The sequence below is a fragment of the Dipodomys spectabilis genome, unplaced genomic scaffold (assembly GCF_019054845.1).
Source record: "Dipodomys spectabilis isolate Male_0828 unplaced genomic scaffold, ASM1905484v1 ptg000001l, whole genome shotgun sequence".
In the NCBI taxonomy this organism is placed as follows: Eukaryota; Metazoa; Chordata; class Mammalia; order Rodentia; family Heteromyidae; genus Dipodomys; species Dipodomys spectabilis.
In genome coordinates, this window is record NW_024870678.1 from 34,466,181 (window position 1) to 34,491,726 (window position 25,546).

General features: G+C 38.2%; 1 protein-coding gene across 2 annotated transcripts in view; it reads left to right on the forward strand.

Moving 5' to 3' along the window:
* Positions 1-25,546, forward strand: part of Oprm1 (opioid receptor mu 1) — a 125,961-nt gene that overhangs the window by 6,037 nt on the left and 94,378 nt on the right. The window contains exons 2-4 of one of the 2 annotated variants that reach the window (XM_042678258.1): positions 19,893-20,245; positions 20,989-21,509; positions 23,924-23,968. In XM_042678258.1, coding sequence (XP_042534192.1) covers positions 19,893-20,245; positions 20,989-21,509; positions 23,924-23,968 — 919 coding nt within the window. Of the gene's footprint in view, positions 1-19,892; positions 20,246-20,988; positions 21,510-23,923; positions 23,969-25,546 lie in introns of those variants that run through there. The other variant, XM_042678341.1, reaches the window with a different exon arrangement.

Genomic DNA, 25,546 nt, shown 5'->3' on the forward strand with positions numbered 1-25,546 from the left:
TCACGTAACTGTCCCCTCTGCACAGTCTCTTCACAATGAAATGAAATTTAAAAAAATTTCTCTTTATATTTTAGAACTCAATCTGTCCAAGTGAGTTTAAAAAGGACATGAGAGCTGGCCAAGGCATTCTAAGGATGTCTGTGCTCTCTCCCTTGGTTTTTGCAGTGGTTTTCCTCAGTCACTGTCCAGAGACTTCCTACCTGGATCCACATCTTAAATTCAGTCCCTGTCCACCCATGTCTAAATGACCATGCTGTCGATCAATTGTGTTCAGAGGACCCATTCTGGCATGCACAGAAATTCTCTTTATTAGCTAGATGGTCATCAAGCAGAAGTTTACTAGAAGCCCTAAGTAAGCTGAAGGAGAGTTTGGACTGGAATTGAATTTAAATTCTAGAAAGGAGTTTTACCTGACAAAATAATCAAATGTGTTCGAACTTCTAATTAACTCATAGAAAATCACAAGTATTTCTTACAACACACTTACATGCTTAGAAAGATAAGCACCCCCCTCCCCGCTCCCATTCCCCAGAGCTCCCAGAACAGCGGTTGTTACTCCATCACCAAAGAAGTTTGAAAAAGAAGAAAACCCACCAGACAATGGACCAGAATTTCTGGCAATCACTCTTGGTCATAAATACCTGAAAAAGTGTTTCTGTGATTCCAATAGCAGCCACAATCTAGAAATCCAGAAGCACACACCTGTATACGTATAAAGATATAGATATATGTATGTATATATGTGTGTCTAGATAGACAGACAGACAGACAGACAGAGAGATAAATAGATAGATAGATAGACAGACAGACAGATATACTTTCCTGAGTTCTTATTGTCTTACCAGACTTACAGGTTTAAAGAGAAAATGATTACTCTAAACTAGTTTAGCAATTTTAGAACAGAACAATTACTCCACCAACATTATTTTCATGTTTTAGATCATTATATCTCTGCTATGACTCATCATTTGAACAATGGAAGTGTGCTTCTGTGTCTTTTGGCTGGTTTGTCTTGTTTTTGAGAATAGGTCTATGTATAAAACCCAGACTATCCTTAAATTAGTGTATACATGAGAAAACTGAGTTTTATTTGCCAAGCTTTAAAGCATCTGTCAAACTTTAAGAAGTTATCCAAAAAAAAACAATAAACTTATATTGCCTTCCAGAAATTATATGCTCTGGATATTTAAAACTTTCCCCTAAATGGGATACATCAGCTTTCCTAAAGGTAGATAGAGTTGAGTATACTAGTAATAAAACTGGAATGAAAGCTAGGCACCAATGGCTCAACCTGTAATCCTAACTACTCAGGAAGCCAAGATCTGAGGGTCACAGTTTGAAGCCAGCCCAGGCAGGAAAATATGTGAGACTCTTAACCCCAATAAACTACTCAGAAAAAACATGGTAGTGGCACTGTGGTTCAAGTGGTAGAGCACCTAGCCTTGAGCAAAAGAAGCTCAAGGACAGCACCCAGGCCCAGAGTTCAAGCCTCAGCATCAGAAAACAAAAACAAAAAACTGGAATGAAAGATACATTTAAAGGTTTTCCCAGGGCTGGGAAGTTGGCTCAGTGGTAGAGTGCTTTCCTGGAGTCCACGAAGCCCTGGGTTCAATTCCTCAGCACCACATAAGCAGAAAAAGCCAGAAGTGGCACTGTGGCTCAAGTGGTAGAGCGTTAGCCTTGAGTTGAAGAGCTGAGGGACAGCTCCCAGGCCCAGAGTTCAGCCCCCACAACTGACAAACAAACAAACAAAAAAGGTTTTCCCTAGCCCTAGCCACCAATCTACTTAAGAATTACTGTCCTAGGAATATTAACTGTACTTAATCTCACCTGTGTGTGGGGTCCAAATTAAATAAAACATGTTAAAATGTTTGGTAATTCTGAAGCGATATGAAATATTAGTTGCTCATGGTTCCTCCTTCTTGATTCATGCCATCATGTCAGAATGTTAGCACTCCGAGCTATTGGCAGTCTCTAAATCATATTGCTTATTACAATACTTTAATTGTAGTTCATCTTTCTAGTACAAGTTCCACAGAGACAAAATGAAGTTTTGTTTATGTATCATGGTTATTGTCATTCTCTTCCTTCCTATCAACCTTTTACAATGTGCTGGTCTATTCCAAAGCCATTCTGTTGATGACGGTAATAACAAGGAGAAATTCAAAGGACAAACGTATTTGATTCTCTATCGATGGTAAATTCAAGGGAGGAAAAAGATGTTTTTTAAATACAAAATAGCTACTTTTTGCTCTAAATCTTTTGTTCGTAAGTTGGTGCTGCAGTAGAAAGTTTAAAAGGGCATTTAGATCTCTGTCTTGAGAGAATGAGTGGCATGAAACTCCTGTTGGAGTTGGTCATTTGAGTGAGAAGAAATACCTCAGAACAACGGCTGTCTCTGAACGAGAGATTTGAAATTCTAGGCATTTCAAATTCCCTTCTATGGGAAGTAATCCCTGGTTGATTCTGATTTTCTGATCAACTTAAAATTGGCCAAAAGAGGGAGGCCTTCATGAAGGATACGATTAGTAGCCATTCATAATGGAATTCTCCAGGACTTGCAGACCAATGTCTGTCAATTTCCAAAATCAAGACAGTAAAGCATACAAATGAAACAGGTTCAGTGAGGAATCACATCCTGAGACTTCCATTGCCTCCTGGGACCTTAAGGTTTTCCAAGTACAGAAGCTACGAGAAGAAGAGATCAATGGAAAGGAAGGCCTTCTTTGGGTCTGCACATTACTGCATTGAAACACTGGTTCTGTGCCAAGGAGAGGCTGAGCTTTTCATGGGGGAGAAGGACTAAATGTTAATTGAAAAACATTGCCAGCAGTACAACCTGCACATCAGCAGCTAACAATGCTTGCCAAGAAGAACAAGGAAAAATATTACTGGCAGTATAATTTCATGCTTATTCAGCCCCCACGAGCTCCAGAAAGAAAGCAGCCTGGATTGAATGAAACTCGGTATGAGTTTGTGTCTTGTAAGACTGATGGTCTAAAATCAGTAAAATAATGGCACCTATTAGATGTAGACACCAGGAATGGAGATCCATCAAATAATCTTTCCTTCCAATGACAAAAGGAAATTTAACTCACTTCTCTACATAAGAAACAAAGCATATCTCCAAGGCCTAAAATTGTTACCTTATAATGTTAGAGAACTTTAAATGTCTCATTGTACTGAATAATTGGATTGGCACGCAATCTTTGTGAGTAATCAAGGAAGAAGGTGGTAACCAGACAAATGCTAAAGATTGAGTGTATTTAATTTTCTTTTTGTGCTTGTACTGGGCTTGAAATCAGGACCCAGCACTCTTGCTTACTTTTGTTTAGCTCCTGGCTGGCTCTCTTCCATTTGAATCATGTCTCCCATCCAGCTTTTCTGCTGGTTAATTTGAGAGACAGAGTCTTTGGACTTTTCTCTGGCTGGCTTTGGACCCTGATCATCAGATCTCAGCTTTCTGAGTAACTAGAGTGACTCATGCAGGAGCCAGGGGTATCTAAATATTTGCTACAGTTGTTGAATACTCTCTTTCCATTTCCAGATACAACCATAAACAAACTGGACATGGTTCTTCCTCTTCCCAATGGTTCAGCTTAATGACACAAATAAGCCACTTTACCAACTGATAAATGTCCAGGGGAGGACTATCACCTACTGGGTGTCCTTTCACCTACATCATTGGATAAACCTACATGTTTCAAGGTGGATTACAGTAAATCACTGTAATTCATTTTCCTCACCACACAGCCCCTCAAAGAGATCAACACTAATTTGGGACTTTATTCCATTTCACAAAGTGGTTTAAGGTATTATTTTACATAAATAAGACAGAAAAAAATGACTAGGAAAAAAAGCCTTGGTTCATTTTTTGTAAAAGTGAATGCTACCAATCAGCTTATAAGTATTTTTCTCAAAGTAGATTTCAAAAAGATTGTACAAATAGTAAGAGTCTTTCAAGAGAGTACTAGAGTCTGGATATAAAGGATTTGTAGGAAATAAGTCTCAAGAATTATTTCAGTTTTTTGTGACAGTACTCAGGTCCTCATGCTTTTGTTCAGCTTTTTCACTCAAGGCTAATGCTCTACCACTTGAGCCACACCTCCTTTCTGGCTTTTTGCTGGTTGTCATTAGTCATTAGAGCCCAGAAAAAAAAAATCATTTCCTTAGGACATTTGTTAACATGTTACTATGTTGAAACAATGACCAGACTATGTATAAAATACCTGACAAACAAGTGCAGGTAGAAGAAAGATCCAAGTAGAAATCAGAATTTATTTTGCTTTTTATTTGTATTATTTTATATAAAGTAGGATATAAATAGTATAGGAGAAATTAAATCCTTCCTTTTAAAAAAAGATCCATTATTGACAAAGAAAAAAGTACCTCTAAATAAAGACATCACCTTTCTATAAATGTAGTTCCACTAACCAAAGCCCAAAGAGCAGCTAAGACATGTGAATCATGCTAATGGTAAATATGCTCCTATGAAGATGCCATGTTTTACTCATACAGTTTGACATAAAGTTGATATTCAAAGATCAACATGCTGGTGAATGATCTCACTGAAACACGCAATTGTAGAACTGAACAAAGAGAACTTAGTCAGTGATCCAGGCGCATGAGTTGTCTGTATCAACACCTAGTCACAAAGTTAGCATAATCAAAACAAGAGGAATACTTGAATAGACTCATGAACCTGGGCTTATATTTAAAGGTAAGTAAGTATAAACAAAGCAGCATATGGTCCCTAGCCATCTGCCTTGAAGAAGAGACACCTGCTTTATTAAGCTTAAACCTATGATTAGCATCGTCATCATCATCATCACCATCCGCACCCTCACTCACTGAAAGTTACTGAAAGTTACTACGTGTCAGACTATGTACTGGCAGCCCCCAAATACACGACTGTTTTTCATTTTGCCATTCTTATACCAAGTATTTAAAGAAAGCACTAAGAGTTTCCAATTTTCAAAACTACAGAGTTAAAGTTTTAGTAGTAAGCCCAAATTTGTCTAGCTAATCGTTGATGGATCCAACAGTTGGTTTAAGATCTATGGCAGAGCCAGCCTGGACTCCTCACAAGTGTCAACACTCGGTTGCACCAGGAGAGATTTCCGAGTCAGTCATTGAAGGTTCACTTGGAGGTCTGCCAAGTATGCATCTCAGCTTTCTACATCTCACTTCCCAGAATGTTCCCTGCCAGGCAACTTTTCTCTTACTGATGGACTCCACTTTGAAGAAATGAGAATGAAGGAAATAGATGTGTCTCCCTCCACAACTCAGAATCTGGAGGGTTTTTTGGGGGGACATATATACGTGTGTGTTTGTGTGTGTGTGTATGTATATATATATATATATATATACATACACACACACACAAAAACACATATATACATGTGTGTGTGTGTGTGTATATATATATATTCAGCCGTGGCAGTTTCAACTGACCTTTTGTCTCAGGCTAACTGGATCTAGGTCTCTAATTGAGCCTGCCTTTCAGCCTTGAGAATGGAACCCATTAATTATTTGTGGAACTTCTAATTGCAGAAGTTCACTTCTGATGATAGGTGTTTTCGTACTCTCTCCCTCAGCATCATGTCTTATGCTACAAGTGGTGGGTGTTAGTAAGTTGTGTCAGTGAGAGGATTAGGAGATAGTTTCCTGCCAGACTCCACGCTGAACGCTGATTTCCTGTTCAGGCTTTCTACACCTATGACTCCTCTGAGCAGCACATGGTCTTTGAATTTCCATTCCATGAACAATCCCTATTTGTTTATTTAATTATTCAGAAATCTCCAGTTCAGACAATGGAAGTACCTCATGGAAGAGATTGTTGTTTCTCTCCTAATTTATATCTAGAATTCAACAGAATAACCAATAGTCCTGAGCATAGAGAAGTTGTTTTCTTTTGAGTTCACTGAATTGATTATAATATTATGCTAATATCACCTTTATTTCAACCCTTTACATTTTGATGTTCTGCTTCTAACAAGTGACAATAATCAGGTTTGGAATACTTTTCCTTCAGACTTAATGGTTAAAAGAAACCAGGAGTTCTCAAGAGTAGAATCCTTAGGAAAGTGGTAGCATTGGTTTGATTTGGGAAGAAAAAATATTTTTCTGAGTTTTTTTCCACATGGCTGTTGAGAAAAGAAACCAAGTTCTCGCATTCTCTGCCTTTTCCTTCATCTAAGCAGTGCATCGATGAGGGGCTCTGGAAGACAATAGTGACTGCCAGACACGAATCTGAACAAACAATAAAATCTGCAGGAACCAGAGGAGAATCACCTTGGAACAAGAGGAAGAGCTTTCCTCAAGGATTTCACTCAAGCATCCACTATTTAATTTAAAGAAAGCCATTCCACCCTGCGCCCTGTCTCCATACTGAGCAAAACACCAGATGGACAGGATGGCGCTAAGCTCTCTAGAATCACTGCCAAGTAGAAGTAGCCAGGCATATCAGTGTTCCACTGGAGAGCTTAAATACAGCAAAGTCATGCCAGAAGAACTAACAATCCTCCCTTTCACCCATCACTTTTACCCTTAAGTCCCTACCCACCCCCTTCTCCAATGGCTGATGGGTCACTTGTGAAAAGGTTGGAAATGTAGCCTCTTCAAATTCCAGGCTATTTCTTCTCATAGACTATTCCGGTTCATTCCACATTCCATGGCTACGGAAAAAATGAGAGAAGATGGTAAAGGGGAGAAAATGAGATTTCTGAGGTTTTCAGTACATGGAATTCTTCTTTATGGCCTCAAAACTGAAAACTGACATCGAAAGAAAGGTTCTCAGCTGTTAATTTTTCACCCTGAAAAGTCAGTGACCTTACCTCTCTTCAAGAGAAGGAAAGCGGTATAGTTATGACCACAGCCAGGGGAGTGTGGTTTTCCCCCAGAATATGGGAAGAAGAGACAATATGCAATAAAGGAATCGAGATGCGAAAGGGGTATCACAGGTGCATCCACTGGATGACTCTGGAAATTTCTAGGCTACACCTGACATAGATGCTCAAAGCTCAGGATAAGGAAAGGAAAGCCACCTTTACCAAGTACAAAGTCCACTGTCAGTAAGATTTACGATAAAATGGGTAGTAAAATTGGTGCATTCAAATGTACTTAAGAGTGGTTATGTTTGTTTCTTGGGAACAGCTAATACCAGGATAATTGAAGAACTAGATTAACATTCAATTCCAGAAAACAACAGTAAGCAAGTCAATTTTGGGTTAACCCTAAACTAATAATGGTTCCTTGTAACAATCGGAGACATAATACATGACAAAATAGGCCAGGCAAATGACCCTAAAGAATATTTAATATTTTCATGGGCAATTCCAATGCAATGAAAACAATTTAATAACCGCAGTATATCTGTCACCTAAACGTAGTTTAATCCTTCCAAGATGGCCTTATTTCCCTACATTTTGACCTAGTATCTAAATTGCCATTCTAACATCAATTGGTTCTAGTGTCTCTCTGTGTCTCTGTGTCTCTGTGTCTCTCTCCGTCTCCGTCTCTGTCTCTGTCTCTCTCTCTCTCTGTCTCCCTCTCTCTTTTGGTTCTAGTCTCTCTGGGACCCTTTGAAACAGGAAAGGTGCTCTCTCTTGAGAAAATAAAAAAACACCTAAACTATGTTTTGTGAATTTAAGCTGACACAGTGTTGACACTGAAAAGCTTTTATGGTGAGCCAAAGTCATTGTGAAAATAACCATTTTGTGAAGAATTTCAAAAACATGTATTCTTAACATAGTTTATCTTTTGTGTAAAGTCTAATAAAATATTTATTTTTAGAAAAAATTGTGAAATATATAACTTGGGATTATACTGTTAGAGTAAGAAGCATAACAAACTCACCTCAGAGTTACCTGTTCATGTTAATAATGATTTAAATTCTAGTTTATTTATAGCTTAGAATTACTCCGTTTTTTAAAAGGACTGTGCAATGGTATCATGAGGAAAACTCAGAATTAATTATATGAGAATAAACAAAAGAGGGATTCAAGATAGTAGAGTATACCAAAAGGCAGTAAATTTTTGCATTGGAGAACTTTTCCTATGAAATATAAACTGTGGTTATGCTTAGAGTTTTCCTATTTAAAATGTCATTCATGCATTCATTTATGACTAACAATGTTGTTAGTGCAAATGACTCCTTTCAAATTAAGGTTGGAAAATAACTTTATATTGATCTATTCATGCTACTGCACCGTAAAAATAAACTTTTAGCCTTTTTAAACTAATGGGTCTTACATACTTTGTGAAATTACTAGTTACTGAAGTCTCTACAGGGAATAGAAAATCCCTTCCAAAAATTCTCTCTTCTTGAAAATACTTAAGAGGGGGAAAAAATCTGCTTTCTGATTCCTAGAAAAATCCCAGGTCAACCTGATACTTAAATTATAAAGAAGTAATTTTTTATAAATCACAAATACATAATTTGGTATGTATGAAAAGCCACAGGAGCCAAATTATGTTACCTTTAGGTTTCCTTCCCTAGGCTCTAAGAGATTTTAGAAAGCTGTAGTTTGAGGGATTAATCAAATTCCAAACATTTAGATAGCAGCAGGTAATATGTCACCTTGAAACGGCTAGTCAGGGAGTGTTAATTAACAGTTTGAGGTTCAAACTTCATGGATCTTAATTAAAGCCCTTTTCTCTTAGCATTGAATGCATTTTTATTTCCATTTCAACACTTCTTATTATATATCTAATATCTAATTCTATCTGATGTGTTGTGCTAGTATTTAATACCATGCATAGTTATAACTCCAAGACACACAATACAACACACACACACACACACACAAACACACACACACACACAACTGCAAACAAATCTCAATTAGAGTTACTTTGCTTGCATAGCAATCAACACCAGATGTTTCCATATACAATGCATATATTAAATAATTTTGCCTTTGAAATTTACTCTTGCCCTGTTTTCTTTCCTTTAAAGTAGAGAAAGTAACTGTAGTTGCCTTAGCTACTACTAGGGATTTGTGAGCTTCAGGTTGAACAACTGTAGGTTGAGGAATATATGAATTTTACTACACCTTGTGAATCTGTTCATTTGTCATGCAGACAGCTCAGGTTTCATGGTGCCTTTACTCTATTAGTATACTATAATACCAAAGAGCACAAACTTTACAATGAATACAGATTTCAATTCTGTCTCTACTATTGTTACTCGCGTCACTCTATCTCATTTCCCTACCATTGTAGGGCTGGGAATGTGGCTTAGTGGAAGAGTGCTTGCCTGGAATGCATGAAGCCCTGGGTTCCATTCCTCAGTACCACATACACAGAAAAAAGCTAGAAGAGGTGCTGCGGCTCAAGTGGTAGAGTGCTATCCTTGAGCAAAAGAAGCTCAAGGACAGTGCCCAGGCCCAGGACTGGCAAATAGGGATACAGGTGGACCCATTGCAACAATGAGATGCACAAGACGTTATGTTGAAAAATGAACTTTACAACTTTGGTCGGGGGGGAGGGGTGGAGAGGAGAGGGCAGGGGTGGAAAGAGGAAACAAAGGAAGAGGAGGCAACAATACTTGATAAGAAATGTACTTGTTACCTTGCTCATGTAACTGTAACCCCTCTGTACAGTATTTTCACAATAAAAAACTTATTAATAAAAATTAAAAAAAGAAAAGATAAACTAGCATTGTAATCAGTTTAAGCATGCAATGTAGTTCTAAGTATTCCTATCATCATGCTGTCTTTACCCCCCCCCCCCCCCCCCCCCCCGGTCAACCTCCAGCACACATTTCATCTTCCATGTTTGGACTCAGTACCTATAAACTGCTTCCCTTCCTCTGTGGTTGCTATAACTTTGATGGATTGGAGGTGCCTCACACAAGCAGAATAAAACAATAGCTTTCACTACTCAGTTCAATTCACACAGTACAAGGTTTTCAAGCTGTATCTATGTCATAGAACATGTCAGATTTCTTGCCTCTTAAAGACTAAATAATATTCTGTGTGTCTGTACCAAATGGTATTCATCCATTAATGATCTCTGGTAACCCCTGTGCATGTTCTGGTCTGCAAGACAGACAGAACCTAGTCAAAGTATGCAAAACTATGGCAGTGGTGGGGACCAAGATTCTAGGCTACAGACAACTCATTGAAACATTAAAAATATCAGCTTATCAGCCACCACCATATTAGGCCTTCCTCAAGCCTTCTCAGCCTCCCTATTTGCTAAAAGCTGAAGGATTCTAATCCCTGTCCTCTGGGAATTGCACAAGAAAAGACAACAGACAACCTATCAAATAGTATTGACTTCGAGGATCATTCTTAAAACAATAATGTTGCTTTAATTCTGTCACAAAGCAATGACATTAAGCAGTGTCATTTATTCCTAAGAAATGACATCAGGAAAGAGTCAAAGGATCTAGTGGAAATATAACAAACAGAAAAGCTTACTCACAACTTTGTGGCAACAGAGCTAAAAAGCAACCCCACAAGACTTCAGAATCAGTTACATTTAATATTTGCAGAGAGATGAGAGTAACATTTTCATGAAATAGGAAGAAGTGGCTGAAAAATAAAAAAATGATTATTAACAAGGAACGGATAACTGAGAACTCAAAAGTTGATGCCTGGTACAATGTCAACACCAAAAACAGATGCTAAGCTTTAAGTTTGGTATACTAGGTTCAGAAGTAATCTGTAGTCTGCAGACTCTAAATATCTATAATATCTATCATCTATACTTGTGCTTTAGCTTCAAAAAGCTTCTACAAAAAGTTTGGTTATTACTGTTGATGTTTTTATTTTAAAAAAACTAATATCAATACTCATGGCACTGTTCCATCCTATTTCAAAGTTTTCTGTTTATGGTTCCTTCCATATTAAAGAAATACCTATGAACATGCCACCATTTGAAGTGGTTGGTAATACAAATGCAAGGGTTTTTTATGTATGGAGTATTTAGATCCTAAAATTGGTAATAGTTCCTTTTCTCTTATAAGTCTTAAATTTGAAAGCTACTTCTAAACTCCAAACATCAGGTCTTTAAAAGAAAAGCAAAACATGCTATCCATGAACTAAAAGTCTCCAGCTCCTCAGATGAGCCTCTGATGCTGTTTTCAAAGTTCTTTGGTTCTCAAAACATAAAACACTATGGATTTGAAAACAAAAAAACTAAAATCACAGAAAAGAATATTTAATTCATTATAACCTTTGGTATACATCATAGAAAACATGTAGCTGGCTCTAGACTATAATGCACAAATACCATTTCCTACAGAACATAGAAGTCAAAGAAACAAAGCACCATTTTTCATATAAACGTTTAATGAGGCAAGTGCTATTCATGTCCTAATGTAATATTTTCAGAAAATTAGATTGTCATAATTTAAACAAGAAGACACCAGGAAATCTAAAAACAATTGATCCAGGTCTTCTAGATACGTTAGAAGTATTTCTCAGTTTCTTTCTTTATCCTATCCCCAAAGGAGAGGCATGGAATGTGTCCTGAGCTCTTCACCACCAACCCCCGCTTTCAACTCCAGAAAGAGGATGGGAAGAACCTTAGAAACATGTGTTTTCTCTCACATGTGTATTTTAGGCCCTAAATACAACTTTCCATGTAAGCACACACAGAGGCATATGCATATATACATGATCAAGATGACAAATACATACTATATACATTGGAGAAACTTGATGGAGTTAACCTTTGACACAAAGTAAATATCAAAAAGTTTCAATGAGATTTTAAGTGGGGCTAGTTAGAGAGGATGCATGAATGAAAAAGGAAAGAGAACCAATACAGCCAGGATACTCAATGTATTGCTATTGATTTCTTATTTATTCCATTCTGCTCTGATGAAGCACAGGAAATTATTCAGTCTTTCTGTATTTGTTAAGACTTACCTGGAGTCCTTAGAGAAGCACCATGGGCTACTGGAAAGAACTTATATTCTGTGGCTGTTGGGTGGATCATTTTGTAGCTATGTTAATCCCATCTGATCAATAGTGTTATTCATGTCAGACATTCCCTTGTTCCTATTTACTGATGAATCTGTGACAATGAAGTCACTCACTATTATGGTGTTGGGGGTCTATCTGTGCTTTTATGTCCAGTAGTGTTTGTCTTACTAAGATGGATGGGCTGACATATGATGCATATATAGATACATAGATATATAGATGTGTTATGTCCTTCTGATGTTTTCCCTTTATCAATAGGAAGCAATCTCCTTTGTCTCCTCTCACTAATTTTGGTTTGAAGACTGCTTTTCAGATGGGAACACAAATACTTACACTTACTTTTATTTTCTGTTTCTTAAGATCTTTTCCCTTGTTTTTGCTTTAAAGCTGTGTTTTTGACACCAAAGGGCATTTCTTATAGGCAATTAATGCATGGTTCTTGTTTTTCCTTTTTTCAATCCAATCTAATCATTTGATTAGAGAATTGAGATCATCAGTATTCAGAGTCATTACTAAAGAATATCTACTTATCCCTGACTTTTTTGTTTGCTTGCTTTGGTGGAACTTTGTTATTCCTTTATCTCATTTGTTTAACATACTCATATAACAAGATTTATTCTTTCCTATACTTTCATGGTTGTGTTCATCTTGTTGAACTGTCTTCGGCAGCACTAATTTGGTGATCATGAATCTCTGTGGTTTTTTATCATTTTTTTCTTTCTCAATTATGAGTGATAGCTTTGCTGGGAACAATAGTCTATGGTGATGGTTATATTATTTCAGGGTTTGAAATAAATCATTCTTTGCACTCTTTGGCCTTAATTCTATTACGAAACCTGTTATTCTTATGGGTTCTTTTGGAAAGTCTTTAAGGATTCTCTCTTACTTTCTTACAGCTTTCAATATCCTTTCCTTGTTCTCTAAGACTTTAACCATAATATGTGATTTGGTGCCTTCTGGTCTTATGTGTTTGAAGTTCTGAAAGCTTTTAACTCAGAATTAGTGTCATATTTTAAGATTTAAGATGTTTCTGCTATTGTTTTATTCATATCATTGTCCTGAACTTTTTCTTCTTCCATGCCTATGATTCACAAGTTTGGTCTTTTAATGATAAACCCAATGATCTAACATGTTCTGTTGGGACTTCTTTAGTTTTCTTTTCTTTATCTTCATCTTCATGTTCTAATAAATTTCTACGTTATCTTCAAGATCTAGTATTCTGGCTTCAGTTTGTTTCAATCAACCTGCCAAGAACACCAATGAATTTTTTTTTACTTTTTCAATTTTTAATTTCCAGAATCTCAATTCGATTTTTTGTGTGAATTTTATGTTTACTTAATTGCTTTTTAATGTCCTGCATTGTCTTTCTTATATTTCATTCAGCTTTCCATTTGTGTTCTCTTAGAATTCACTTGACATTTATGATTTTTTCATTTAAATTGACCATTCTTCTAATTGTTGTTTTTATTTGAATCTGATATTTCACCCACTTCCATATCATTAGTGTTTGTTTCTATAAATTTCTTGAGTTTTATTAGAGTATTTTTGCTTTCTTCCCCATATTTCTTGTGTATCAAAACTAATTTTCAGCGAAGCTCAGGCTGAGAAAACTAACTGACCTTCCTTATAGAAGGGTCAGTTCTCTCTGTCTCTTTCTCTGACACACACACACACACACACACACACACACCTGGAATGTTAGCATAGAATAAAATACAATGGAAAAATCCAAACAGGTACTCATTTGGCCACTCACTTCACTGACATAATAACTTGAAATGTAGGACAAGCACCTTATTCAATTTCATTTATCAACTCATCATGAAAATGAAAAGATGAATTTTCTCCATTAAAAATATGGATTTGAGGATAAGTTGACATAAAGGTCATGACAAGTACAAAAAGTTCACCTTTCCAAGTATAATGCTAAAAATACAAATGGGGCTAATTGAATTTTTACTGAATTAATATATTTCTTCTTTGCTCAATTTGATAAAAGTCATTATAGGACAAAGAAAAATCCATGGAGAGAAGATATTCTTCTGTATATCCAAGTGGTGCCATTGTGAACTAGTAAAAGCTGTTAATAATCTATTTGAATGGCACGCTGCAATATTAAGGCAGCAAAGTGGGTTGTAAAATATATTTGTCATCATTTCAACCTTCTATTGTCACTTTTCCTTCTAAACTGAAGTAGTGTCATTACAATTAAATGAATTAACTAAAAAATAAAGTAAAAGCTCTACTCATGTGGCTCACACCTCTGTTCCTAGCTACTCAAGATGCTGAAACCTGAGAAATTCAACACAAAACCAGCCCACAAATACAAATAAAAGGGCCTTTATTGCCAATTAACCAGCCTAGCTCAACTGGCAGAGAGCACCAGCTGCGAGTGAAAAAATCAAGCAAGAACAGGACTCCTTGAGTTCTAGCCCCAGTACACACACACACACACTCTTACACTTTCAAAGCCAATCAGATGTGCAGGTATAGTATAGTTTCATTTAGCATGAGTTAATCAAGTCAATGATATTTTGAAAAGTAGCAATAGTTGTGGAAATAGTACCAAGGATCATTCTGATTCTGAAGACAGACAGGAATTATTTCATAGCCATGTGAAAAGAATGCACATTTCCCCTAAAATATTTATGTATAAAAAAAGAGATTGCTGAGCTATCAAGAAGATGGCTTTCACAATGCCTCTTCTCCAGCACAGCATCAGTATTTTTATGAAATCATTTCCTCGGGTCAAATATTACAGATCTGTGGTGAATACATTGTAAAAAAAAAAAAAAAAAAAACCAGTGCATGACACTTCATTTGGGGGCCCTGAGACCCAGAAGCTATTGAATCATATGTTAAAGAATGTTAAAGAAATATTTGTTATGAAAATTCAGTAGAATAAACAGGAAGGAAGCAGTAGCTGCTGAGCAGTGAGATCCTTAATTCAGGAAGTACAGGAGATACACTCAATGCCAGAAAGGCCCCAGGAATCCAGATGAGTTTCTCCAAGAACCTGCCTTAGGTCCCACCCACTCCACTTCACCTCCAAACCCATTTATGGCAGAGCAAAGAGCAGCAAAAGTGTTTTAATATCTAGGTATTCCTCTTGGACCCACTCAAGTAAACTGATGCAAAATGATCTTTCCTTCAGCTTTCATCTTTGGACCACTTAAACATAAAACAACAAATCGTTTAAATAGGGATACAGGTGGACCCATTGCAACAATGAGATGTGCAAGTCGTTATGTCGAAAGAGAACTTTACAACTTTCATGGGGGGGGCAGGGAGGATTGGGTGGCGGGGGGGGGGGGGGGGGGGGGGGGGGGGGGGGGGAGGGGGGGGGGCCGGGAGGAGGATGGGAAGGGATGGGAAGGGGAAACAAAGGAGGAGGCTACAATGCTTGATAAGAAATGTACTCATTATCTTGCCCATGTAATTGTAACTCCTCTGTAGTATTTTCACAATTAAAAAAAAAAAACATAAAACAAAAATTCCTTTTCAAGTATCTAGAAAATTGCTGAACCCTACTGCTCTTACTAGGAGCATGAGTAATGGAGAGCAAAAGGATAGCTCTCTTGATTAGCTCTCTTTAGAGGAATGATCTATGGACATACTTGAGAAAAATTCAAGAGGACCATTTATCTTTCTTGCTGTTGTGTTTAATGTACTATGTTATTTTTTTGTTTGTTTCTTTTGTATGTTCTTCCCCCATGGTATAACCCCTGCTCTCACCGTATTTGATTCTGGTGCCCTGCATCTTGTATATACATTTTTCTAATTTGGGGAAGGGAAGGGAAATAAAAAAATGCTGAAACAAGGATACTGGTTGACCCATTGTAACAATGAGATGTACAAGAAACTATGTTAAAAATGAACTTTACAACTTCAGATGGGGGCAGAGGGAGGACTGGGGGAGATGGGGAGGGAAGGGATGGTAGGGGAAAAACAAAGAAGGACATAACAATGCTTGATAGGAAATGTACTCATTACCTTACTCATGTAGCTGTAACCCTTCTGTACAGTATCTTTACAATAAAAATATGTATCAATAAAAACAAAAATATCCATTCAATTTTTATATTCACTTTTTATTTTGGTTTTGTTATTATTATGGATTATTGTTATTTATTATGGTTCAACTTACACATAAAATTAGATATTTTTTCATGTGTAATATAATAATATTGTAAAATATATGTATTGCTGAAGGAAAGACCCTTTTGCATTTCCATTTACTTGAGTGGATAGATTCAGATAGCTAATCAACACCTGCACTTACCTCCCTTTTCCTTTCATGGTGACAGACCCTAACTTTTATTTCACAAATACCTCATTCCAGAATAGGAATTTGTTTTTAACTGAGATAAGCATGCATAGAATATATGTAGTGCTCAGATATGAGTATGAGTCAGAAAACTGACCTTAAAATCACCAATTGTTTGATTTGAAACAGCCTTTTAAAGATAAATGTGAAATGCAAGGTCTTCTTGATAGGGTGTGACTAATGCAGGCAGAATGCTTCTAGATCACACAGATCTGCAAACTATGGTGTCCCTAGAAAACATCATTTTTGTTTGAGGGAAGATTCTTCTGCTTATAAACAACCTTAAATTTCTTTAAACATCTTTCATATCAAGGTCAGCAATTTTAAAAACTGAAAATAGCAGTGTGATTTTTGTTTTTACTTTTTGATTTCGTACTTTGGAAGATTTTTCTCTAAATTATCATTTTACGTTTGCCTTTAATACTCTTTAGGAAAATAACATTCATTATCACCTCAAGTGACTACTTTTCCTACCTTTTCCCATAGAAATCCTTAAAGGAATTAATATTTCTTATGCAACTCAAAAGAACACACAATGAGAAAGTGGAGCCCTTTTCTGTCACCAACACAGAGTCTGAGAAGATTGCAGACTAAATCAAGTAATAGTTTCAGCAATAGTCCCAACCTTCTAGATTTGCAGAAAATTATGAAATATTTCTTTATAAGTTCAGCTTCCTGTACTTACTGAACTCAAATATTTTCCTGTAGCATGGAAAGAAGGCGGTGCACCAGTCGGTCTACAGGAGTATTTCCTCCACCACCAGCCATCTTGTGCTAAAGTGAGACTCTTCAATTTCATGAAGACTGAAGTCTAATAAGAACTTATTTTTTAACCACATAAATAAAAAGTCTCAGGAAGACTCAGATTCAAGTATGGGATTTTCTCTTGCTTTTTTCAGATCCTCTAGCAGGAAAATAAAAAAATCCATTTTCAGACAGGCAATTACAGACCAGACATCCACTAAGCTGTGATGATTTTGGAAAACTTGCTTGCATGGCTGGCTGGTGCTCTATCACTTGAGCCATACCATCAGCCTTGTATTTTGCTGGTTCTTTTAGAGATAGACTCTAACAAACTTTTCTGTTCAGACTGACTTCTAACTGCAATCCTTCAGATCTCAGCCTCCTGTAAAGCTACAATTATAAGTGTGAGCCACTTGGCTCTAATGTACTCTCACCAGAAACCTCTCTTCCCTTCCCTCCCCCCACCAAATCCCATCAGCTTTGTCATTATCTTGTTTTCCATGGCTTTATGTAATTCCCAAGGCTGGGTAGTGGATAAAGGAAGGTGTTTTGTTAGTGAACAGTTGTGGAAGATGAAATCACAATCACACTAGTGAGGGTGCCTCATGACATCACATCATGACAAATAACATCAGGACAAAAGCACATGCCGGAGAAGGATCGACACCCAGAGAAAACCCAGACATACTGGGAGGAGCTTGGTCTTGCCCTTCATAGGCTGTTATAGCCCACCATCAGTAACTAGCCGGGGTCTCACAAGAGCTGTGATTCCTTTTAAGGGAAACAAAACAATGTCTTAATGACCATCCATTAGGGTATGTCTCTTAAAAGCATCATCACTGCTTAACATCACTTGAGCTTCAAGCACATGAACCCCTGCAGAACAAACTACATCCAAAATCATCCAGACCACAGCAGCTTAGTTGAAACACGAAGCCATCCCTGAACTTCCACCGGCCCCAGTCACATCCATCCTCATACTGTCAATAGTAGCCAGTAGATGGACCAATGGGAAGCGGGTAGCTCTCCAGAGCAGAGCTGAGGCTCTATGCTAAATTCAGGTAAATAGATGTTGAAGGTAAAACATAAAAGATGCTCACGATTTACAACACACACGTCCACCATCAATTACTATTTGTTTTGGAATTGTACTTGATCATCTCTTCTACCTGACAATTCTACTTTCTGCAACCAAATACCTAGTAGGAAAAAAGTACATGTCCCTATGCAGACTTGTCGGTAAATGTTTACGATAGTTAATATATAATGCAAAAGGCTGTATGCAACTCAGTATCTAGATGAATGAATATGAGAATGTGATGTGTGTGTGTGTATATATATATATATCATATATCTGTACATATACACATCACAGATATATGTATAAGTATATAATATATATGGGATTCTTCCTGGCAATAAGTACAAATGAAATTTTGATGCACGCAACAATAAAGAGGAACTCAAAATAATTACATTAAATGAAAGAAGATCATAAAAGAACACATAATGAAATTTGAAAAAATGCAAACTAATTTGTGATAACAGAGAACCAAAATCAGTGACTGAAAAAGGACAGGATTGAAGAGCTCTGGGAGGAAACGTTTTGGGGGGTGGGGGTGACAGATACATTCACTAACTTGATGAGGGTTAGTATGTTTTTTTTCTGACAAGGGCAAGATAATATATATTTTGCATTTTGCAGGCTGAATGATCTCTGTCACAACTTTCCAGGTCTGCCCCTACAGAACCACCTGGCTACAGGTTAAAAGAATACAAGTAAATAGCGTGGCTCTTTTCCAATATACTTTTTACAAAAAGGGCCAGTGGCCCAGTTGGGTTCATCAGTCTCTAATTTTAGTTAGTTGAGTGTGCATGTGAAAACTTGTACATTTTATGTCTCACTTATTAGATGACAACTATGTAATAAAAACTATTAGAAGTTTTAAAAGTTACATTACCTTAGCTTTCCATCATAAACTGAATGAATTGTAATCTTCTATCCATGGCACGCACATTTCTCCATACACTGGCTTTATAGCCATGTGCTTATGGTCTAAAGATAACCTACTCTTTCAGAACCATCACCACCCACTGCTGGAATCCTACCTGTCTGCCATGGCATATACATTTCAACTCTACTCCTTTGTGAGTGTTCTCTCTATTCTGTCTGCCTAGAGTTCTCTCTCTTCTCTCTGCCTAGAATCACCTAGCCCTACCATTAGTTCAACTAGTTCAACTCGTGTGCTTACTGAACGGTTCATACTGAAAATACTACCTTTGGTCCTGTGAACTTCCAGGATATTTTCCATTTTACTCATCCTATTTACTTGGCCTATGCGTATAACTTCATCTCCATGTCCTTCAATGGCCTGTACATCAGTGTATGCATGTGTGCATGTGTTATGTGTGCACATTGTGAATCTGTGTTTGTGTGTGTACATCTGTGGATCTGTGTGTATAAACAGAAACAAAAAGAGATTACTATGCACTCTTACAGTGTTCTAGGAGTTCAGCTATATCTATATATCTAAAAATGTAATATAATTAGAATTATTATCCAGTCTCTGCCATTACGACCTGACTGAGAGCTTCCTGTGTCAATTATGTCTGCCTCTAGGCCTGCCACAGTTAAACCGAAACAATGAGTCAACATGTTTACTGCTGTACAACCATTCTGAAGAAAACTAAAATGTAGAATATTTTATGTATTTTTCCTATAGGCACTTGGTTGTAGACAACTACACTAGTCATTTTAAAGTGTTCTGTAACTGATGACAAGTTAACTGTCCATGAATCCATGCACTCTTCCTCCTGGAAGCCTTTGCGATTCCAGGTTGATGTCTCTACTAAACAGTTGCTGTTCTTCCTTCATCCACTAGATACACCAAGATGAAGACAGCTACCAACATCTATATCTTCAACCTTGCTCTGGCAGATGCCTTGGCCACCAGCACCTTGCCGTTCCAAAGCGTCAACTACCTGATGGGGACTTGGCCCTTTGGAACCATCCTCTGCAAGATCGTAATCTCCATTGACTACTACAACATGTTCACCAGCATCTTCACCCTCTGCACCATGAGTGTGGATCGCTACATTGCTGTGTGCCATCCAGTCAAGGCCCTGGATTTCCGCACTCCCCGAAATGCCAAGATTGTCAATATCTGCAACTGGATCCTGTCTTCTGCCATCGGACTGCCTGTAATGTTCATGGCAACCACTAAATACAGGCATGGTGAGTGGATGTTGCAGGCCCAGTGGGCAAAGGGTTTATTTCTAGGTGTGTCGGTGATGTTATGAGCCCAGTAGCACTTTTAGAGCAGTTTGAGGTCTTAGTCAAATTAACATTCTAGTTATTCTTTCTAGCACAATGACCTTGAATATTTTGAAACTGGAAGTTTTCCCTGTAATTTAGGCCTCTTACATGTTTTAAACAGAATATAGTCACTTTGTTTCTTAATTTCTCTGAACTTTTTTCACCAAACAAGTAGGTAAGTATGAACACAGAGCCCCTAAAAGTCATTACAGTTTAAACCCAAAAGTGTTACACTGAGCTTTGTTTGAAATGTTATATGGTTGCCTGCCTGACGAATTTATCTTTTTCGAACAGCAGGATAATGAACTACCCATTGCAAAAGCAAGTGAAAGCATCTATTAGCTGAGCCTCCCAGAGATTATGGTCAATTATTGTATTTTTCTATCAATAAAAATGAAGTGTCTGATACCTGGTGAGAGGTTCGTCATTGTTGGCGGACTGAAAGCTTCATCTGACCAAGTAGATGTCAAAATGAGATACTTAAGAAAGACTCAACACGATTGCGTTTCTTCCACATTTTCTTTCTTTCCCCTGCCCCCTTGCTGTATTGTACAGTAATAGAGTTCATTGAGCTCTGGTCAAGGCTATAAATTTGGAAGCAAAATGGTGATGGTCATACTCGGTGGTATCATTCAATTTTGCATCAAATGCTTCCCTTCTAGGATCCATTGATTGCACCCTCACCTTCTCCCATCCAACCTGGTACTGGGAGAACCTGCTGAAGATCTGCGTCTTCATCTTCGCCTTCATCATGCCCGTCCTCATCATCACGGTGTGTTACGGACTGATGATCCTACGCCTCAAGAGTGTGCGCATGCTCTCAGGCTCCAAAGAAAAGGACCGGAATCTGCGAAGGATCACCAGGATGGTGCTGGTGGTGGTGGCTGTGTTCATCGTCTGCTGGACGCCCATCCACATCTATGTCATCATCAAAGCCTTGATTACCATCCCAGAAACGACTTTCCAGACGGTCTCCTGGCACTTCTGCATAGCCCTAGGCTATACCAACAGTTGCCTGAATCCAGTCCTTTATGCATTCCTGGATGAAAACTTCAAACGATGCTTCCGAGAATTCTGTATCCCCACTTCCTCCACCATTGAGCAACAAAACTCCACTCGCGTCCGTCAGAACACTCGGGACCACCCCTCAACTGCCAACACAGTGGACAGGACGAAACATCAGGTATGCCCTTTCCAGAACTAATGATGCCTCCTGGGAATGATACAGAAATCACAGTGGTGCTAGTCTAAGACTGTAGGCTCTCCCAAAATTAGTAACTAGGAGATTGAGATGAAGCCTGAGCATGCAGGGAGAAATATGGAGCAAATTGTGAACACGGTGTCAGCAAAGAGCTATCGTTCACAAGCGTAATCGATGTGTACGTGTTTGTCTAAATATAAGGGTCAGTCAACTAGCAAGCCATAAACCTGCTTCAAAAATCACCCTCTTCATGGCCTTTCCTTCGTAATGATGGTGGCTCATTGTGAAACTGGTCCAGATCTAGAATCTTTCTCATGCTACCCAGAAATGCTACATATTTCAAAAATATCACTGCAATAGCCCTGTCACTTCTTAAAAGGTAATCTTATTCCAGTTCTGTGGTTAAAGAGCCTAGATACCTGAGGCTGTGGGTGTGAGATGTTCCAGAAAAATCAGTGCCCCTGGGGACAAGTTATGTCCAATATTTGAAATATTTGCATCTCCATGTCTATGCCCAGGATATACAAGCTTGGAGCCTACATGAAAGATTTAAGATTTACACACAATATTATAATCAGACAAGAAATCAACAAAGACCCTGTCTCCAAGTTAGTATCACAGGTTTGTAAAGTTTGACATCTGATCTATAAAGCCAGACCTATAACCTGAATATTCATATTCATTTAAATAATTAAATTTAAAAGTAATGGTGCGCACATTCAAAATCCGTGTCATGTGTAATTTCAGGCCATATAATTTAAATTCAAAGTTCATAAGGAGTCTATGTTTGAGTCAGAATTGTGGATGAAATTTCTAGTCTTACAGTTCCAGATTGTATGAATCAAGCCTCCATAAAAAAAAAATGAATAAGAAATCATGTCAGAAGGAGCAAGACAGAGGTCAGGGGAGATAGATACTTCTCTTGCTACCTCTTCATCCCATCTTATATTGTGCCCTGATACTGCACCTCCTCTACTGCCACCCAATCCAGCCCAGGCTCATCCTTTCAAACTATAGACCTGCCTTAGGGAACATCAATCCTCATACCCAGAGATGAAATCATCTCAACAAACCTAGAACCGACATTTCCCTAGAGAGAGAGCATTCCTTAATGGTGGCAGACCTAACTCCAGCTAAAAGGAAATTATTAACTTAATATGCCCTACTTCTAATCCCATCTCAGACATGAAAGCCAGAACAAAATGGTTTTCTATTCTCCTTCTTCTCTCTTCTCTTTTTCTATATCAAGACCTGCTCCTTTTTCTGAGTAGCTCTCCTTTCTAGTGGCTATTAAAGTATTGTGAGTTGCTTTAAAAGGATACAGCTTTAAACTGATTTTTCTCCAACTAGGGGGATAATGTATTAAAGAATGCCGTTCAAAGCTCTTGGTCCTAAACTAGGGTTGAAATCTTTTGCATTGGAATAACGTATTTCCATTTGAAGCAAAATGGTGGTTATTAGAAAATGTTGGCTCTTTCTCCTTGTTACCTACCTGTTCTTTCTCTTCCAGGCTCTTTGGTAGTGTGCCCTAGCCCACCCCTGGGGGTTCTTATCATAGCTGACCCTTTGGGCCACCCTCACGGCCTCCTTCTCTTGAAAGCATAGCCCCCAGCCTGTCTCCTGAGTTAAGCTTGATTGTCCTTCAATTGCTGTGACACTGTCTTTGACACCCCTCCAGACACAGTACTTCCACATCCGTGTGCTTCCTGCTCAGGCAGATTGAGGAGAAAGGATGCTAATTGGAGAAGTTCTGGTCTAAGTAGCTAAAAGGTTTGCTTCATAAATACATCCAATTAGAGCTTATCTTCACCACTGCCTCTGTAAAGCAGTATCAGTGTCAGATAACAGCAGAAACACATTATCCTGGAATTGGCCATCTCCCAAATTCCCAGCTGGGAGAACTGGACTTAAAGCGAAGCTGCCAAGAAGAAGTAGAAAGGCTATCCTGACAGAGTTGAAAATTAAGATAATTCCAAGATTACTGCCACTAATGTTTACTGATGTGTCATGATTTGAATTACAGTGTTTACACACAGAGGATTGGAATAATATGTATACTCCCAGTGACTATTTTAGTCATATTTGTCAATTCAATTCAGTTTGCAAATGAAATCAGAGCCTGTATACTTTTATCTATAGAATTCATCTAATTAATGGCCCAAATTCAGAATCCAATCCACAAGTGCTATGTTATTATGGGATGTTCATTTGTTTGTTGGACATCATGAGCTATTATGTTAGTTCACCGGATTTCCACCAGCTTTTCAACTGCTTGTCAGAAGTTTGTCATGGTATCGATGTGTATGTTCTGCCTATGTATTTGCATTTACCCAAAGCAATATATTATTGTATCTATGTCACATTTCAAGCACACTAGTCAACTTCATATTCTGCAGATCAAAGATCCAATGTCAACCCTCCCCAAGGTGTCTGTATTCTGACAACTGTACACTGAGGCCCTGTCCACACCGCACAAAGTGAAGTGGCGTTGTAGCTGTTATCAAGGTAATTCGATAAGCCATATCAGAAAGTTCTGTGTTCAGACTAAGCTGTGAGTCATACTTAAACAGTTAAAGGCATCTCCTCCCATTTTTGCTGCACAGCATTCCAAAACCCAGGGGCCTGAGCCAACCATTGATTTCGATTACAGTTGTATGTGCCACTAACTGGGGATGGACTTGCCCACAGTATGTAAGATAGCCCAATCGAGGGTGGCCACTACAGGAATGGCTGGCTCTGTGTGGATTCTCATCCTCCGGCCCAGGTTTCTTCTCACAGGTTTAGAAAGAGAAAGAATCGAGAACCAGGTTTTCTTGAGGCCTAGGTTCAGGCAGAAAGTCGCTTCCATGACTGACATGGGTCGAGGGAAGTCCCCAGGTCAATGTAGATTCAAGGTGATGGCAAAGTAAGCTCCATCTCTTCCTGACTGAGCTGCTGGTTGCTTAGTGGGAGGGGTGGGGGAGGGGAGGGGAATATGGTCCCTGTGATGACAACTGCAATGGATGCAGGCTTCAGAGGACAGGCTAGCCACTACTTCCTGTAGCAGGAACAGGACTTCCTGGGCCTCCAGTATCTCCCCAGCCTGGTGTCTGGCACTCTTAAATTACCTGTTGAGTGAATGAATGAACGAATGGTAAGCAGGCTCCTAGCATTTCAGATGTGGAAGATATAGGAATGACCTTTTTATGTGCCACCAGTCGACAATCAAAGGGGCTGTATGATACTCCAGCCTCGCTACTTCAGGCCTCCTCTTCAAGAACAGGGAAATATCCACAAGTGGCCTTCTTTGCTTTCTCCTCACCAGCCTTTGGTGATCGGATCATGAATTACACTTCGACAAAAACTTGATTTGCTCTATGCCTGTCTCCTAATTGTTTTTCATTTGTGTATCTATTTTGTTGTTTTTATTATTTTGTTTGGTTTTGTTTTCTGAGAGCAGTTTTCATTCAGTAGCTCAAGCAGGTCTCAAACTCATAATCGTCCTATTTCTACTTCCCAACTGCTGGGATTATTGGCATGTCCCATCACACCCAGCTCTTACAAGTAGTTGTGATGATAACAAGAGCTGAATTCAGTGTCCCAAAGAAGTCATGACCTTGCTCATGTAACTGTAACCTCTCTGTACGGTATTTTTACAATAAAAAAGTATTTAAAAAAAAAGAAAATCATCATCCCAATTTTACAAGATAAAGCAATACCTTGAAAAATAAAACAACAAAAAAAGTCTGACATTGAGTATTGAGGAAAAAAATAAGATAGTCTCTCCTGTTCTTAGCTCATTATAACATGCAGAATGCCTGATTTATATTCAGCTTGCTGTCTTTATGGCTTCTTGGTCTTTATTAGGTAGAACCAGGCATAAGCATTTATTTTCCATCTGCCCTCAGAACAATTTGATTTGTCTGCCTACTTACCATTCTCCGTTGTCTCATTAAACTCCTCTCTGCATCATAATGCTTCTCTACATTTACTGATTATGGCAGATCCAACTCCTATCTGAATACTGTTCATTGCTCACC